We start from the raw sequence: 16,297 nt of genomic DNA, 5'->3' as shown, positions 1-16,297 counted from the left end.
ACAGACTGTAACAACAAAAGCAGACACCTTTTCGCTGAAGGGAGATCTCTCTGAGGATGATTATAGTAGTGACCTTACTACTGCCCCAGATTTAACCACAATAAAAGGATTTAGTAAAACTAAGCACCAAGTGGCAACCTGAAAGTTTGCTCAAAAGAGGAGACTTAGTACATGAAAAAATCAAGTAATAGCAAAACTAATAGTAAAAACTGCTGCCAGTAGTATTTCCTGCTGGAATCACCTTTGCAAGCAGGTTGAATATGGACCCAGGAACAGTGTGAATATGTAGGATTCTAGGATGTACCGCTCATGGTACTAGAGAAACAGGTGCCTTTTAGCTCTGCATTTCTAAAAGGAACTAAACAATCATCCTTTTGTTTCCTTTTCTAGGATTCAAACATCTCCCCTCTTTCTCTGCTGTTTCCAAATTTCTGTAACTGTAGCTGCAACGGAGCCTGCAGCTCCGAATTCTTCCCCATCATCAATTCTCCAAACCTTTAACTGGACAGAAAACCAGGCTATTCACGGATAATGCACCTAGGGGGCACGAAGGTATGGGAAAGAGAGGATTTCAGGACATGTCCCATTTGCACCCGTGTTTGCATTGGTTTCTTGATGGACTAGGGGGAAAGAGAAAAAGAATCTCATAGAAAAGCAGCCCCACATACTGTCTGAAGTAGCCTGGAGGTCTCAGGATCTGAGGCTGTCCCCATCAAACTACGTATGAATTGTGCAATACATGCACATTTGCTGCACCATTTAGATTACTCCAAAGCATTTGCTAATCATTTCGATTACTCCAAAGTACAAACTGTGCCACTGATGAACTAACTATATTGTAGCCAAGGACTAACCTGCAATAAACAGTACTTGCAAAAAGGCAAGGTTTGTGCAGGTAAAAACAGAGTACATCAGTCAAGTTCTTCAGAATTATGGAGAACAGTGTGCTTTTCACAAAAAAAAACCCAAAAAACAACAAAACAAAACAATCCAAATCTGTTTTGTCATTTCTGCCCATTTGTTATCTTTCTTTCTCATTTTGAAGCAAAACTAGGTATTTCTAAAAGGCTTTCTGCTGAACAGGGATTCACATGCATCAGTATTTTGGTAATGCTTGCCTTCCAAATCTCAACTATTAATCTGAATTTAAATGAAAACAAAGTTTTGTTGTACATAGCAATGTGATTTTTTTTTTACTCTACTTAGTGTACAGCCCAGACCTTTACCCAGAATATTCATAAAAGAAATCAGATTACAGGAGAAGCACTGAAGACTTAGAGCAGGGCATCAGTTCAGTCCAGAATTTTTTCCTGGTTTTTTTTTTTTTTTCAGTCAGTTTAGGGAGAAAACAATGACTTGACCTGAAAAAATACATAAGTGTAACTTACTTTCTCTTGAAGATGTACACTACTAGGGTCAGATATGCTTCTTCCCATTCACAGTGTCTAAATTCAATACTACAATCCCTATACAGCTCAATTAAGTAAGAAAGTGGAACATCTAAAGGAGGCTGCAACCGCAAAGAAGAGATGAGCAGAACCCTACTTCCCAATAAAATAACATGTCATTCAATTTCAAAAATCAAAAATTATCTTACTTTTGACAGTTGCTGTCCTGGTACAATTGTAGAGGATGGCTAACTCCCCAAATACTTTGCCAGGTCCCATGGTGCACAGCTTTACACCTTCTTTTGTCACTTCAACCTTCCCATCTGTGAGAAAAAAAAAAGACCATTTTAAAGGGGAAATGAAGTTATTTCAGACTTAATTTTAAAAATTTATTCTATTATACCGTGAATAAACCAAAAGAGCCCTACACCTAGAAAGCCAATTAAACATACTATGAAGGAGAGGAAAAACTTAGAAAAAGGTTAAAACCAATCATTGCATATATATGCTTTCAACAATTGAGGGTTTTTCTAGTGGAGTATCTGTACAGTCAGGAAATACTTACTAGTAAACTAAGCTTTATGTGAACTTATTACAGTTTCAGATGAAATTTTTTCCAATTTTTGTTTAATAAAGCAAAAGATTTAGGTCTTTAACACTACACATGAAAACCACAGTAATTTTGCTGATTTTCACTGAAAACCTAATCCCTGAGAACACTCATTCATGAATAACACAGCTATAATCAAAAGGAAGACTATTTTGACCCGTGGCCATTATTTAATTTCCATCTCACCATACGTTTCCTTTTGAACATTTCATCTTATGAGAGCAAGTCTGCTTTATCTGCTTTATCAATCTCATGCCAAGAGGAGATATGTGAGGGGGATTTAAAAGCAAAGGTTGAATGGAACGAAAGCAGCTCAGGGGCAGCCTGGGGGTTTCAAAGGACATCTGAGGAACAAGAATCAGGAGAAGGGAAGAAACTGAAGATGGCCTCACCACCTGTACACAGGTAATGCCACAAGAAGCAGGGAAAATGGGATTATCACACCTACAACCAGCATTTAGGCTGTAACAAATAAAGTGCAAGACAGAAAGTGAGAATTTTAAAGGTTACCAATCACTAAAAAGCCTCCTCTCACCCCAAATTAGGAAGCAGATTGTCAAGGGATCCTGCTACACCAGCCCGCATTGCATCACTGACTTGGTCTCCATGGGTCTATATGAGGCAAGAGGGAAGGTCAGCATTTACTGGCTCTTACCCGGCTTACAGCTATCTGCATTTGTGTGTTAGATACCAAACTAGGCCTCAAATGCCTGCATTGATAACTCTAATTATTTGATTAGAGATTATACAACCCTATCCTCCTGCAGATGGAATCCAGAGGTACTCACCTCAAAGCAAGACCACTAAGGCAAAAAGAAACTTCCCCTACATAATACATACTCTTAAATACAGTCCTGCCAGCCCTATATATCTGTGTGTAAATCTACACCACTCTACCCATGATATCCCTCAAAGAAAGAATGACTCCAGACTACCTCTGCTACTGTACACACCAGTGAGAAAAAACAAACTTTGAGGAGCCTGAAACAAATTTAGATGCCATATCGCTGCTAGACACATAACAAAGTAATTGAAATTGAGCAGAAAACTTCAAGTATTTCCACAGCAGAATAAAGAAAGACAGTAAACGGTATGTAGAGGTGAGCGGAAGAAGGTATTGTATTAAGGTAAGGCAAACTTTAAAGGATGCCTTAAAAGGGCATAATGTATTTTGAAGAGAAAGTGTTTCCACACTGACTGGTACAATAGATCCCAAGATCTAATACTGGTTTTAAAAGTTAAATTTAAAAAAATCCCACATCATTTATGAAACTAAGAGTTACTGTTTGATAAATACCATGACCTAAAGGTTACCTGGTCTGTGAGAGTGTTATGATTACAGCAGTGTATTCTGTAATACAGAAGCACAAAGAGGTTGAGGGGGGAGGGTGTCTGTTTGTTAAGTTTCTTTATTACAAGTTATTACTATTAAGCAAGTATGTGTGTGTGTGCATATATATAATGCTACTATGTAATTGCTACCAGAAAGCAAGTACATATTTCAATATTAAAAACAAGTCTCTAAAACTATCACTCGTAAAGTAGAAAATATGATTACTTATATAAGTACATATATATGTGTGTGTGTGTATAAATACATATGCACACACACATTTACATATTAGTAGGAGAAAATGTCATTTCTTTTGGGAGATGCTGACCAGTTATGGTGGACTGGCAGTCACAGTGTGCAGAGCTCTGCAGCTCCCATCAGGGCAGGGAGAAATACACAGGATGGTGAATGTGTGAAGGCAAACAAAGTATAATGGCATCTATCACATTAATACTAGCCATTGATACTGAACAGTTAGCACCTACTAAAGGTCTGCCAAGAATGCATACTCACTCAAAAATACTCAGTAAAGCAATTCCACTAATACTAAAATACATACTATAATACTAATAAATAACCCTGAGAATTAAAATCTGAGGTTGCTGATTTACTGTTATCTTCAAATGGAGACAAATTCCATTATTGTGTAGGCTAACTTCCCTTTAACAGTAAATTTATCATTATCTTTTATAACTGTTTGATTCATTTGTTCATATTAAAAACCAATCTAATATGAAGCACAAACCCAGGTATTTATCTCAAGAATGAGTATAATCAACCTTTAATAGTGCCTCACACACTTTATAGACTCCTAAATGACATTGAAGAATATGCTTTTTTAATAGAACCGAGTTTCAGCAAAGCTGAAATGGGGATATTGCTGCACAAAGCTCTACAGCAAATATCCACAAAGGGAATGAGTTTACCTCACTTTCAGCTCCTGAAGTCAGAACCAGTTCCAGAGAAAAGACAGCCAGATATGAGCAGTAATGCTCAAATAGATCATATCATTTAAAAGCTCTTTGAGATCTGTTCCACTGCTCAAGATGTTATTTGTTGCTTCCCAAAGCAATCCATGCTGATCATTCATCTTTCTAAGACAGACACATATATTCCCATATCCCATATATTTTTTTATAAGGACTTGAAAATAAGAAGCTGGGTTCTGATTCTTAGAGCTCAGTGGGCTCTCTTTGGGGGGAAGAATTTCCCAATGTACTAAAATATGTTGTTTGCTAACAATCATGCATGATTACAAGTCAATGATTCATCATCCACAGATGCCCTCCAAGGCTTGAGAGGAAGAGCGGATGAAAATCCCCATGAGGGAGTGACAATGCTGGAAAGGACCACCTTGGGGTTGAAAAGAGCTTACTGGAGTAATACACAGAATTATTATATCTCGGCTTCCATCAATTTATAGACTATTTTCCACATGTAGAAAATGGAGCCCTCACTGCTGTACCTTGATGACAAATTCCTGCTTGATCATGGCAAATGACTTTGAGATTTGCAATAGAAAGAACAATATTGCACAGATTATTTTTACTATAGTTTTCATGACCCTTTTACTGCGTCAGCCATTTACCCCAGTACTCAAGAAGCATATTAGTGATCAAATTAAAATACTAATTTTTAAAGTGTGGAAATTTCCTACCATGATATTATGGATATAGGCAAGAATGTGTAAGGTAACTTTCTACAAAACCAAAGCAAATTAATTCCACTTATAGAAGAGACGATCAACTTCCAAAGGCAGAAGTTTCTTAGATTTGCATGTAGTTATCTTACCATCATCTCTGAGATTCAAGCAGCAGCTATAAATTTGAGCAGAAAACCATAACCTTCAGGAAACCCCTGGACAAGCACAAATTGCTCAAATTCAACAGTTTCTATTTCACAGAAAATCCAAAAAGCCATGGACATTAAACAAAAAATACTTTTCATGATCCAAGATGGTGTATGGTTTGGATATTAAACAGAAAAAAGACAAGCATTGGTATTGATGAATTCAGCAAGGATTTGCTATATGAGAACTACTCACATTTGGAGGTGGTTATCAAAAACCACTCTTAACCGCTTAGCAATTTAGAAGTGCTCTGTTTATAAAAAAGAAGACTGGTTTAAATGCTCATTTAACATTTGCATTCAAACTAGTTTTATTCCTAATTTAGTTGTTTGAAGCATAGTTTGCAGAAAAGACACAAGACTCTGGGCACATTTCATGCTACAAAACCTGATTCTTCCAGAGGTATATGACATGACATGATGCATAGGCTTTGTCTGTCAAAACAAAACTAAAACTTGCTTTCTTAAAAGATAATGAATATAAATTTCATGTGCAGTTATTTAAAAGCATTTTCTTAGTTCTGCTATGGAAGTGTTGTTTTGATTTCAGCACCCATTTCTTATTTTATGAATTTGAATATGAAGTTGCTACACACAGATGAAATGGCTCATATAAAATGTATTCTGTTGAAATAATTAGAAGGAATGCAAGAACTGATGATGGAATTTGCAGAAAAGCTTCCCTAAATCAGTTTGAACATGAAAGCAACCTCTTTCCTGCAAAGCATCAACAAATCTCCTCTAGACCCACAGTGCTCTCCTCCAAACAAAGATTTTGCTTATAGGAACATAAACAATGCCTTAGCAAGGCTGTATTTTACGTTCCCACCTTGCGACCGAGTGGCAGCTCTTTGCTCAGGTTGCAAAACAGGTCTCGGTTAGTCCCAAGTGACCCCACTACTGAAAGGCAGTGCCCTGGCACTGGTGATGCATCAGTATTGCAAACAACAGCTCAAGATGACACTGTTTCTGCCCTGTGCTAAGCCCAGGGCACAAAGTCCACCACAGCTTGATCCACCTCTGCACCACAAGTAATGCAAGTTAAAGTTACTGGGTTAAAGTACACTGCCTTTCCCCACCACCCTTCCTGATTTTTAATGGAATGCCACGGGGTTGTCCTCACAGGATTCCCTGCGAGGACGAGCTGCTCCTTGCTCTCAAGCTTTGCAACCTCTAGACACAGCCGAACACAGTCTCTAAGAGATCTTTAGGAATTATCTGATCAGCTCAAGAAGTGATCAGAGCACAAGAATCCACTTGGCTCCAAGCCCAACTCTGCTGCTGCTTCTCCCTTTCTCCAGAGCTCTGCCAGAGCTGAGCAGCTCCTCGGTCCTCCTCAAACAGCTAGAATTTCACAGTATGTTAGAGATTGGAAGGGACCTCAAAAGATCATCTAGTCCAATCCCCCTGCCAGAGCAGGAACACCTAGATAAGGTCACATAGGAATGTGTCCAGGTGGGTTTTGAATGTCTCCAGAGAAGGAGACTCCACAACCTCCCTGGGCAGCCTGTTCCAGTGTTCCGTCACCCTCACTGAGAAGAAGTTTCTTCTCAAGTTTAAGTGGAACCTCTTGTGTTCCAGTTTGTACCCATTACCCCTTGTCCTATCATTGTTTGCCACTGAGAAGAGCCTGGCTCCATCCTCGTGACACTCCCCCTTTATATATTTATATACACTAATAAGGTCACCCCTCAGTCTCCTCTTCTCCAAACTATAGAGACCCAGCTCCCTCAGCCTTTCCTCATAAGGGAGATGCTCCACTCCCTTAATCATCTTAGTTGCCCTGCGCTGGACTCTCTCCAGCAGGTCCCTGTCCTTCTTGAACTGAGGGGCCCAGAAATGGACACAATATTCCAGGTGCGGTCTCACCAGGGCAGAGTAGAGGGGAAGGAGGACCTCTCTCGACCTACTGACCACCCCCCTTCTAATACACCCCAGGATGCCATTGGCCTTCTTGGCCACAAGGGCACAGTGTTGGCTCATGGTCATCCTGCCGTCCACTAGGACCCCCAGGTCCCTCTCCCCTACACTGCTCTCTAACAGGTCGTTCCCCAGCCTATACTGGAACCTGGGGTTGTTCCTGCCCAGATGCAGGACTCTACACTTTCCCTTGTTATATTTCATCAAGTTACTCCCTGCCCAACTCTCCAGCCTGTCCAGGTCTCGCTGGATGGCAGCACAGCCTTCTGGCGTGTCAGCCACTCCTCCCAGCTTAGTGTCATCAGCAAACTTGCTGACAGTACACTCAATTCCCTCATCTAAATCATTGATGAATATATTAAATAATACTGGTCCCAATACTGACCCTTGAGGCACTCCACTAGATACAGGCCTCCAACTAGACCCCGCCCCATAGACTACAACTCTCTGGCTTCTGTCCTTCAGCCAGTTTGCAGTCCACCTCACTACCTGATCATCCAGGCCACACTTCCTCAATTTAGCTATGAGGATGCTGTGGGAGACTGTGTCAAATGCTTTGCTGAAGTCAAGGTAGACCACGTCCACCGCTCTGCCATCATCCATCCACAATGTTATTTCCTCATAAAAGGCTATGAGGTTGGTCAAGCATGACTTCCCCTTGGTAAAGCCATGTTGACTGCCCCTCATAACCCTCTTATCCTTGACATGCCTTAAGATGGCATCAAGGATAAGGTGTTCCATCACTTTCCCAGGGATGGAGGTGAGGCTGACCGGTCTATAGTTACCCGGGTCCTCCTTCTTGCCCTTTTTGAAGACTGGAGTGACATTTGCTTTCCTCCAGTCCTCAGGCACCTCTCCCGTTTCCCAAGACTTGGTAAAGATGATGGAGAGTGGTCTAACAATGACTTCCGCCAGTTCCCTCAGCACCCGCGGGTGCATCCCATCTGGACCCATGGATTTATGGATGTCCAGATTGCTCAACTGGTCTCTAACCCATTCCTCATCGACTAAGGCAAACTGCTCCAGTGACCTGACTTCATCTGAGGTCTCAGGAGTACAGGGCTCTTCAGGACTGCCTCCGGCAGAGTAGACAGAGACAAAGAAGGCATTCAATAACTCTGCCATCTCTGTATCTTCTGTCACCAGGGCACCCACCCCATTCACCAGTGGGCCTACCTTGCCTCTGGTGTTAGTTTTATCAGCTATGTATTTGAAAAAGCTCTTTCTGCTGTCCTTGACCCCTCTGGCCAGATTTAATTCTAAGGAGGCCTTAGCCATCCTAGCTGCCTTCCTACATCCTCTAGCAGCAGCCTTATATTCCTCCCGAGTGGCCAGCCCCTCCTTCCATGACCTATAAACTCTCCTCTTCCACTTGAGCATACCCAGCAGTTCCTTATTTAGCCACACAGGTCTCCTGGCCCTCTTCCTTGACTTCCTACATGTTGGGATGCTCTGCTCTTGAGCTCGGAATAAGCAATCCTTGAATGTCAACCAACTATCTTGGGCCCCTTTACCTTCAAGCAGCCTTGCCCATGGGATTTCCTCTAGCAATTGCTTGAAAAGGCCAAAGTTTGCCCTGCTGAAGTCCAGGGTTGCAATTCTACTTGCTATTGTACTGGTCCTACCACACAAGATCCTGAATTCCACCATCTCGTGGTCGCTGCAACCGAGGCAGCCCTCAACCTTTACTGCTTCTACCAGCCCCTCCTTGTTAGTGAGGATGAGATCCAGCAGTGCTCCTCTCCTGGTTGGCTCATCCACCATTTGTATCAGAAAGTTATCCTCCATACACTGGAGGAACCTCCTGGACTGTGGCTGGGTTGCTGTGTAGTCCTTCCAGCAAACATCAGGGAAGTATTCTTTTGTATTCTTCTGTATTCTTCTACCAAGCCATTCCACCAAAGACTTCATTAGACAAACTCAGCTGCTGCAGGTTTTTTTCTAAGAACTTAAGAGAAAGATTGAACAGGACAGTAGCCTGAGGAACACTGGAATTGAATGGCGAAAGGTATTCGATCTTTGACACTACAGGAAAAGAAGAGGTACAGGTAGAATGCTTCTCTTTCAGTGTGGTTTAGTAATAAATGTGCTGTTTAAGTACCATTTATTGTACTGGACAAAGTCTCTCGTTCTCCTGTTGTGTAACTAAGCAATCTGGAACATGAAACACCTAACAGGAAATTCCCCAGACCATGAGCCAAATTCACCTTTTGTGGAAATAAAGGGTCTAACACAGCTATAAACAAAAGGAATTTTACCTATTTTCTTTTCCCAGCTGGCAGCCTACACAGTGCAGTTTTGCATGTAGGAAATAAATTGCTTTCTTTGATGTTTCAACCAGATTAAGAAGCCAAATGAAATGCAATACAATTTTGTTCAATTAATGGAGATAAATTTGCAACTTTCTTTGACAACTCCATCAGATAAATACTAAATTATGTAAGTGATGCTTTACTCAAGGCAAGAAAAAGAAGTTGGAAAACGCTGTGTTTCTGCCAAAATATTGAGCATTACTTAATTCAACATTGATACGTAATTTACAACTAGGCTGATTTTGTGGAGCTTTACCTTACATCCAAAATCTGCATTTTTATGTCAGCTGTAAGAGAGTATTCCAGATTGGTGGAGGACAATGCAAGTTATTTTTCATACAGACAGAGCATAAAATAAAATAGAAATTTCTGTATCTTCACTAGCATGGAAGGCTTACCAAGAGTAAAGGTAGGCAGCTGTATTTTAGTGGCTATACTTTGAATTCCCCTCAAGTCCCTATTCTTCTGTATTCCTACACAGACAAAATATGGCCTGATATCATCTGACTGATGAGTCATTTCATTAATGGTCCTGCAAGCAGTGAAATGAACCTTTGCCATATCACGCTGGTAGTTTTGACGCATGCTTTCAGCAAGGCAAGTTTTATGAATCAATTCTCTAGCTCAAAGGGTGCCATCCATTTGGCTTTCTCACAATGCACATGAGAAGGTGACCAGCATGAGGATATAGAAGAGGATGATACCTCCAGAAGCCACCAGCCTGCTCCCAACAAAAATAGCTCCCAGAAATCAGTTTAACCATGCATAACTCAAAATATTTTGAGCAGATATTTCTGGCTGATGCTCAGAAGACTCAATTATATGGGAGGCTCTTTGGTTCTTTTTCCAGGCTCTGTCATTTGAATTGTATCCCACCTTTGGCAAAAGGAATTTTTATGCTGGGAATTTTCTATCCTCATTCCTTCGATTCAAAGAGCAGCAATCTTCCTCTTTTATACTCATTTATTTCTTTCCAGTGATCCTCCTGGACAGTAAGAGCTAAAGCCTTATCCTCATTCCTTTGCACTGATTTTTACATAAATGTCATTCATTTAGGCATAAAATTTCTGCACTGCCAAAAACTTTGCCCTCTTTCCCATCCATTTTTTCACTTGTCAACCAGAACTCGCAACTTTTCTTAGCAGCTTGTAAATTAGCTGAGGAAACAAAATTATTTGCGGAAAATGCAGCTAAACTCATCAATTCTTGCTGCCTCCTAATAAGTTCATGGAATGTTGTTTGCACTATTTGTCATATTAAATGCACTGTTCAACTCCAACAGATGCAACTTCTCCAAACGACAAGCAGAGGCCCTGAAGCAAGCTCCCCTCCTGCAGCTACAAGTCCACACTGCTACCAGTAAAGCACTACCCTGAAAAAAGGGAGTGTGTTATAAAAATAACAGTCTCAAATCACCAGGATGATCTTGCACCCTACTGCTGAGGGCGGTTCCATAAAAGCTTTGAAATAGCCAGTTTTGCAGTTTTATACATGTGGCTTTTGGTTGTAACTCAAGACATCTTGAAAAACAGAGTCAATTTGCAAGATTTCAGGAAGATGCACTAAAACTTTGGGAAATCAAGCTTTCCCTATGAAATCCAAGGGGAAGTGGTTTCCTTTGCTGACCTGGTCCCCACTACACATTCCCCAAGCCCTGGGACTCAGCCAGAGCCACGCTTTTGCAAATTAAACTCTGTGTGCCAATTGCATTGTAGCTGCAAATATAATTGCAGAGCAATTAAAACTTTAATTGCAAAGTGGCTAGTTGACCCTAGAACCAGTCTGATTAAGATTTGTTATTGTTTTTTGCTGTTTCAAAACACAGACTGAAAATGGCCTGCATTAGTCACGGGGTTGTGCCCAAGCCACTGTATGCTTTAACTGTGATGGCTGTAAAGCATTAGAATCATAGAATAGTTAGGGTTGGAAAGGACCTTAAGATCATCTAGTTCCAACCCCCCTGCCATGGGCAGGGACACCTCACACTAAACCATGCCACCCAAGGCCATTACATTCCGTAATGACCAATATTAACAATATTAAAAGTAAATAAATTTTTTCTTTCTTAAAGCAGGCTGATATTGACTTAATCCAGGCTCATCTCCTTCCCCAGCCCCACATTTGCAGTGTCTACTCAGACCGCAGCATTGCTCAGGCAATGCAGTGAATATAAAACCACAGGTGTCAGTGAGCATAGTTCACACCTTGAGAATGGCGGGAACAGTCTCTGAGAAATAGCCTACAGATGGAAAATGCTCTTATAAGCATTTGCTATGGAAACTAATTGTTCTTGCAAGTTACTTTGTACCTTTCTCAGGATGTAAAGTTAAATATGGGTCATTGTAAGCATAGAAAAGTAAACATACAGATGATTGAACAACGTATGAACAAAGCAGGATCAATTTTATCCCATATAAGAACACCAGCAAAGCACACAGGCAGTTTTTGTTTTGATGAGGACATTCAGTGCTTTGTCACTTTAAGTCCACAGCTAAACATTAAATAACATCTTTGGCTGAACTACATCCGTGTCCCTGAAATAAATCAAATGATAAACTAAAATGCACTAATGTGACTCTCTCAATTAGTAGGATAATTTTTTCTCCCAATAATTAAATGTCCATTTTCTCTTTCCGGGCACAGAAGAAAACAGATTAAGTTGGCTTGAGGAATTTGTCAGCCTGCGTGTAATTTATATAATGGGCAAAATTCTTGTGGTATGTTGCCAGCTCTCTCTCCTCCCATCTCAGAGGCACGGTGGAAAGCCAATTTCTATTTCAAGTCAAAGCCTTCCATGACTCACAAGCCCGAACCTGCCCCTTAGTTTCTTAATTTTAAAGATACAAAAATATCTGAGACGATATCTAAGAATCCAAAGTGCATTTCCATACAGCATGAGGTTTCAATAACTTACACTTTCTTCTCTTGTTCAGTAAAGCCCTTAACATCAGAATTTGGTAGTGACATTTTTAGGTTATATTTTTCTATTTCTTTGCTTTCGCATAAATTGTATATCTTAGAAATACCTTTGAGACATGGATAAAAGTAATCAGTTGTATCATTATTCACATTTTTTGTCCCTTTTCAGATCCTAGACTTGAAAAAAAAAAAAAAAAAGGCAGGTTCTGCCATGAGAACACTAATTATTCATTACACCTCCATACAAGGTAAAAAAAAACCCAAAACAAACACTTGATATTGCAGAAATTCAGAAGATAACAAAGCAGGGCTCAGTGTGAGCTCAGGTTTCCTTTAGGATGTATATTTCATAATGCAGTTCCAAAATGACAGGAGGGAAGGGAGGGGGATTCCCACAATTCAGTGCAGAATTCACGAAGGACTACTCAGTATTTTGTCAGTGCTGTTTCACACTTCGACTGCAGCTTTATTTATTGAATGCTATTCAAGCCCTGCTCTGAAAACAGAATAACAATTATTTGTAATTAGTTTTCTTTAGGAAATACCACCATAGATCTGTAGATTTTCCTGAACAATAACGAATGTATTTCAAAAATTGCCCCTAAGATGAACCATGCGTTATCCCATCACACAGCGACAAGGGCATTTATATTAGAAGTACCTTCTTTGGAGCATCCAACAGAAAAATTAAATTAAACTCAAAAAGGGAGTCTTATTTTAATACTACTTCTTGCATACCCTTTGTATTCTGAAAGTTCAACTCCACCAACTTCAATTATAGCTTTCAAATATTCAGCACATTGCAAATCATAGTTTGAGCTCAGAAAACGGGGATCTTTAACAAACCCAAACTTTTCACAACCATCTGGCCTCAGCCTTATTGGCATTCACCTATGGCACATTCAAAATGGAAATGGGTTTTCCCTGAAAGCAGCTGGCAGCTTTAAACAGAGACTTGCTTTGGCTTTCCCTGTTATCAATGTCTTCTTTTCTGGAAAACTTATTTTTTCCAGGGTTTTACTGACAATGCCCTAATTCATTACTCACAGCTCCATGAATTAAACACAAACATGGGCCATGCAAAGTAAGCAATAAATCTTCAGGTGAGGAAAAGAGGAGAAATAAGAAAACTAGGAGTTAAAGCTGAAGCAACACTGTTACACTCCTTACTTGCTCTGAAGCTAATAGGAGGAATGTCCAGTCTGCTGTTTCAGGAGCCCGGAGATGCCCACCTATAATCTGCTTTAACAGGATGTCATTAGTACTGCAAGGTCAATGGTTATCAAGTTACAAAAGGGTGATGCAGCATTACAGCTAGTCATCAGCAACAACAGCTTTTTGTAACCAAACCTTGCTAGCTGAGCTAACCCAGCAGTTCCCATCAACAGCAGGCCACTTCCTTCCCTGTCCCAGTTTTTACTGCTTTGCCAGCAATCTGCAAAGACCAGTCTTAGTCCCTTTGGTCCATGTCTCATCCCATCCCAGTATCCCTTCCCCAGCATCCCCTGACCTCACCAAGCCAGAGCTCACCCTGAGCACATGCTGCTTCTCAGCCCATACACATGCAGGAACTATAACCCGATACCTTTATTCCTTAGCCAAATTTAGGTAAGTTTTCACAGAAGAACTGTAAAAAGGGGGAGCTGGAGAAGGCACATTTTTCAAGTTGTGTTCTGAAACACGGCAACTTTGCAAATTGTTGCAACAGTGGTTTGAATATGTAGACAAATATAAATTTTCCTTAAACATCTCCCTGGAAAAGACTGACTTCTGACAACATTTCCCAGAATGATTTCATTTTAAGCTGGCATCTGCACAGAAGTTTAAATTTCAACCTTCTAAAGTTTTGCAAACAACGGACAACTGAAAGTAGGGTTTGAAAATATTAAGCACCTGGTCAGTCTTCAGATTAATAACACGGAGGAGCCCCATCTGTAACATACCTACAAAAAGTCCTAAAGAAAGCTTTTTGCTTGTTAGATAAACCTAACAAGAGGAGGGTAAATTATGCAAGACATGAAGACATAAAACTCTCAAACTGGCTGGCATAACCAATGGAACTATAACAAGTCCCTTCATAGAGTCCAGTAAAGCCTTTTCAGTTGAATGAACTTATTTCACCTCCTGTAAAACTCTCTTGGAGAGACCTTCCAAATTTGGTGGGCCACTGGGACAGTCTCCCCCAAGACTGCACACTGGCAGCCTCTCTGAGGCAATAGAGAAGAGGGAGTTGCTGGGGTCCCTGATCCAATAACCTGGTTTGTGGGAATTTCCAGTGCCTAAGTTTATTTAGGAGTTAAACAGACAGGATGAAAGCTCTGACATCAGTGGAAATCCATGCCAAGCTGTCCATAAAAGATGTCCAAAACCACTAAGTATCTACCAACCCATGCTGCCTCGCTTCACCTCACCTCATCTCACTGTTTGTGACCTGCTAGCAACATGAGGGAAGTTATGTTGTGCCTTTTCAAAAATTACATGCTGTGACTATTTTTTTAAACATTTGGTTTTAAGAAGTGGTTTTGAAACTGGGCTTGAAATGGTGAATCAATATGTACAATCTCAGCAGCCTTAAGCAGTGAATAACAGTAACGCTTCTTGGACTTAAGACTCACTCTTGAGAAAGGATTACTGGAGATAAGAGCAGATCTGCATATGAATTTCTACCATGTCTGCAGAAATATTTTGAAAAATAGGAAATGGAAATAAAGAAGGTGATCTCCAAAATCTGTAACAGGAGTCTAGGAGCAGAGAGAGAAGAGCTTGGAGGGTTGAAAGCATCTGAAAAAAAAGGATAAACAAACTCCCCCTGGGCTTTAAAGGTAGGAACTAAAACCTAGACGAAAGGCAGGAAAGTGAAGCAAAGCATGAAAAGCACAAGGCATACCCAGTAGAGCAGGGAATGAGCATGCAGAGCAACTACAGACATAAAGGTGTGTCAAAGTAGACAGAAAATAAACCAGGTAAAGACATACTGAGTCGGTTGGTGGATGAAAACTTTGCAAGCAACCAAAGCTGTCCCAAAAGTCAGCCTATCTTGTACAATACCACATCACAATGTAGCTTTTGGATGTGCACAAAAAAAGCAGCAAACAAGGTTATTGGGCAGAAAAGTCATGCTGGAGACTGCTTAACAGAACAAAACATCTTCCCAAGGCAATTCATCACAAGATTTCACCTTCAAAGAAGTAAAAGGGTTGGACTGATATTAACACTCCAGATTTAGTTGTGCCTCTATGGGTTATGGTTAAATTTCCTTTAACATCCCCAAGTAAAACAAACCTCTTGAAAAGTACACTGCTAACATTCCCCTTGAAAGGAGAAGCAAATTGTTACTGTCTGGCTTGCTAATTAATTGTCCCAGAAGAACTACTCTGCCTTTGCTGTGATGTTAATTCTCCACTATTTTCGCTTGTGATCTTCGCAAGTAAACTCTACAACCAAAGAGTTTAGCAAATTAAAAGCAAATTAAGCAAAGCAAATTAAGTGGGTAACTTTTACTTCCATCCAAGCAACTACTCTCTGGAAGATATAAAACCGGGGGGATGGGGGGTGGTAGGTGTTGTTAGTATGATTTTTATTGTTCTAAGGATTTTTGTTAATGCTGGAACATAAAGGACCCACTCTGTCCTGGTTTTGGCTAGGATAGAATTAATTTTCTTCACATTAGTTGGTACCGTGCTGTGGGGGTTTTTTTTATTTAGTCTGAGAATAATGTTGGTAACACACAGGTGTTTCAGTTGTCACAGAAGAGCGCTTACTCTAAGTCAAGGACTTTCCAGTTTTCCAAGCTCTGCCAGTGAGGAGGGGCACAAGAAGCCGGGAGGAAGCAGAGACAGGACACCTGACCAAAACTTGCCAAAGGGATATTCTATACCATAGCATGTCATGCCCAGTATATAAACTGGGAGGAGCTGGCTGGGAAGCTACCTTTTTTTGGGGTTGGGCTGGTGGTAAGCAATTGTAC

The 16,297-nt window shown here is 40.5% G+C and overlaps 1 protein-coding gene across 2 annotated transcripts in view; it reads right to left on the bottom strand.

Annotated features, from left to right (window-relative positions):
* The window catches only part of PRKG1 (protein kinase cGMP-dependent 1), a gene marked incomplete at both ends in the record, with an annotated part of 504,682 nt that overhangs the window by 301,673 nt on the left and 186,712 nt on the right, over positions 1 to 16,297 (bottom strand). For both annotated transcript variants that reach the window (XM_080620728.1, XM_080620727.1), the window contains one exon: positions 1,598 to 1,711. In XM_080620728.1, coding sequence (XP_080476854.1) covers positions 1,598 to 1,711 — 114 coding nt within the window. The remainder of the gene's footprint in view (positions 1 to 1,597; positions 1,712 to 16,297) is intronic.

Source organism: Psittacula echo, assembly GCF_963264785.1.
Source record: "Psittacula echo genome assembly, chromosome: 6".
Lineage (NCBI taxonomy): Eukaryota > Metazoa > Chordata > Aves > Psittaciformes > Psittacidae > Psittacula > Psittacula echo.
The sequence above is the reverse complement of the archived record's forward strand: the minus strand, read 5'-3'. Positions and strand labels throughout refer to the sequence as shown.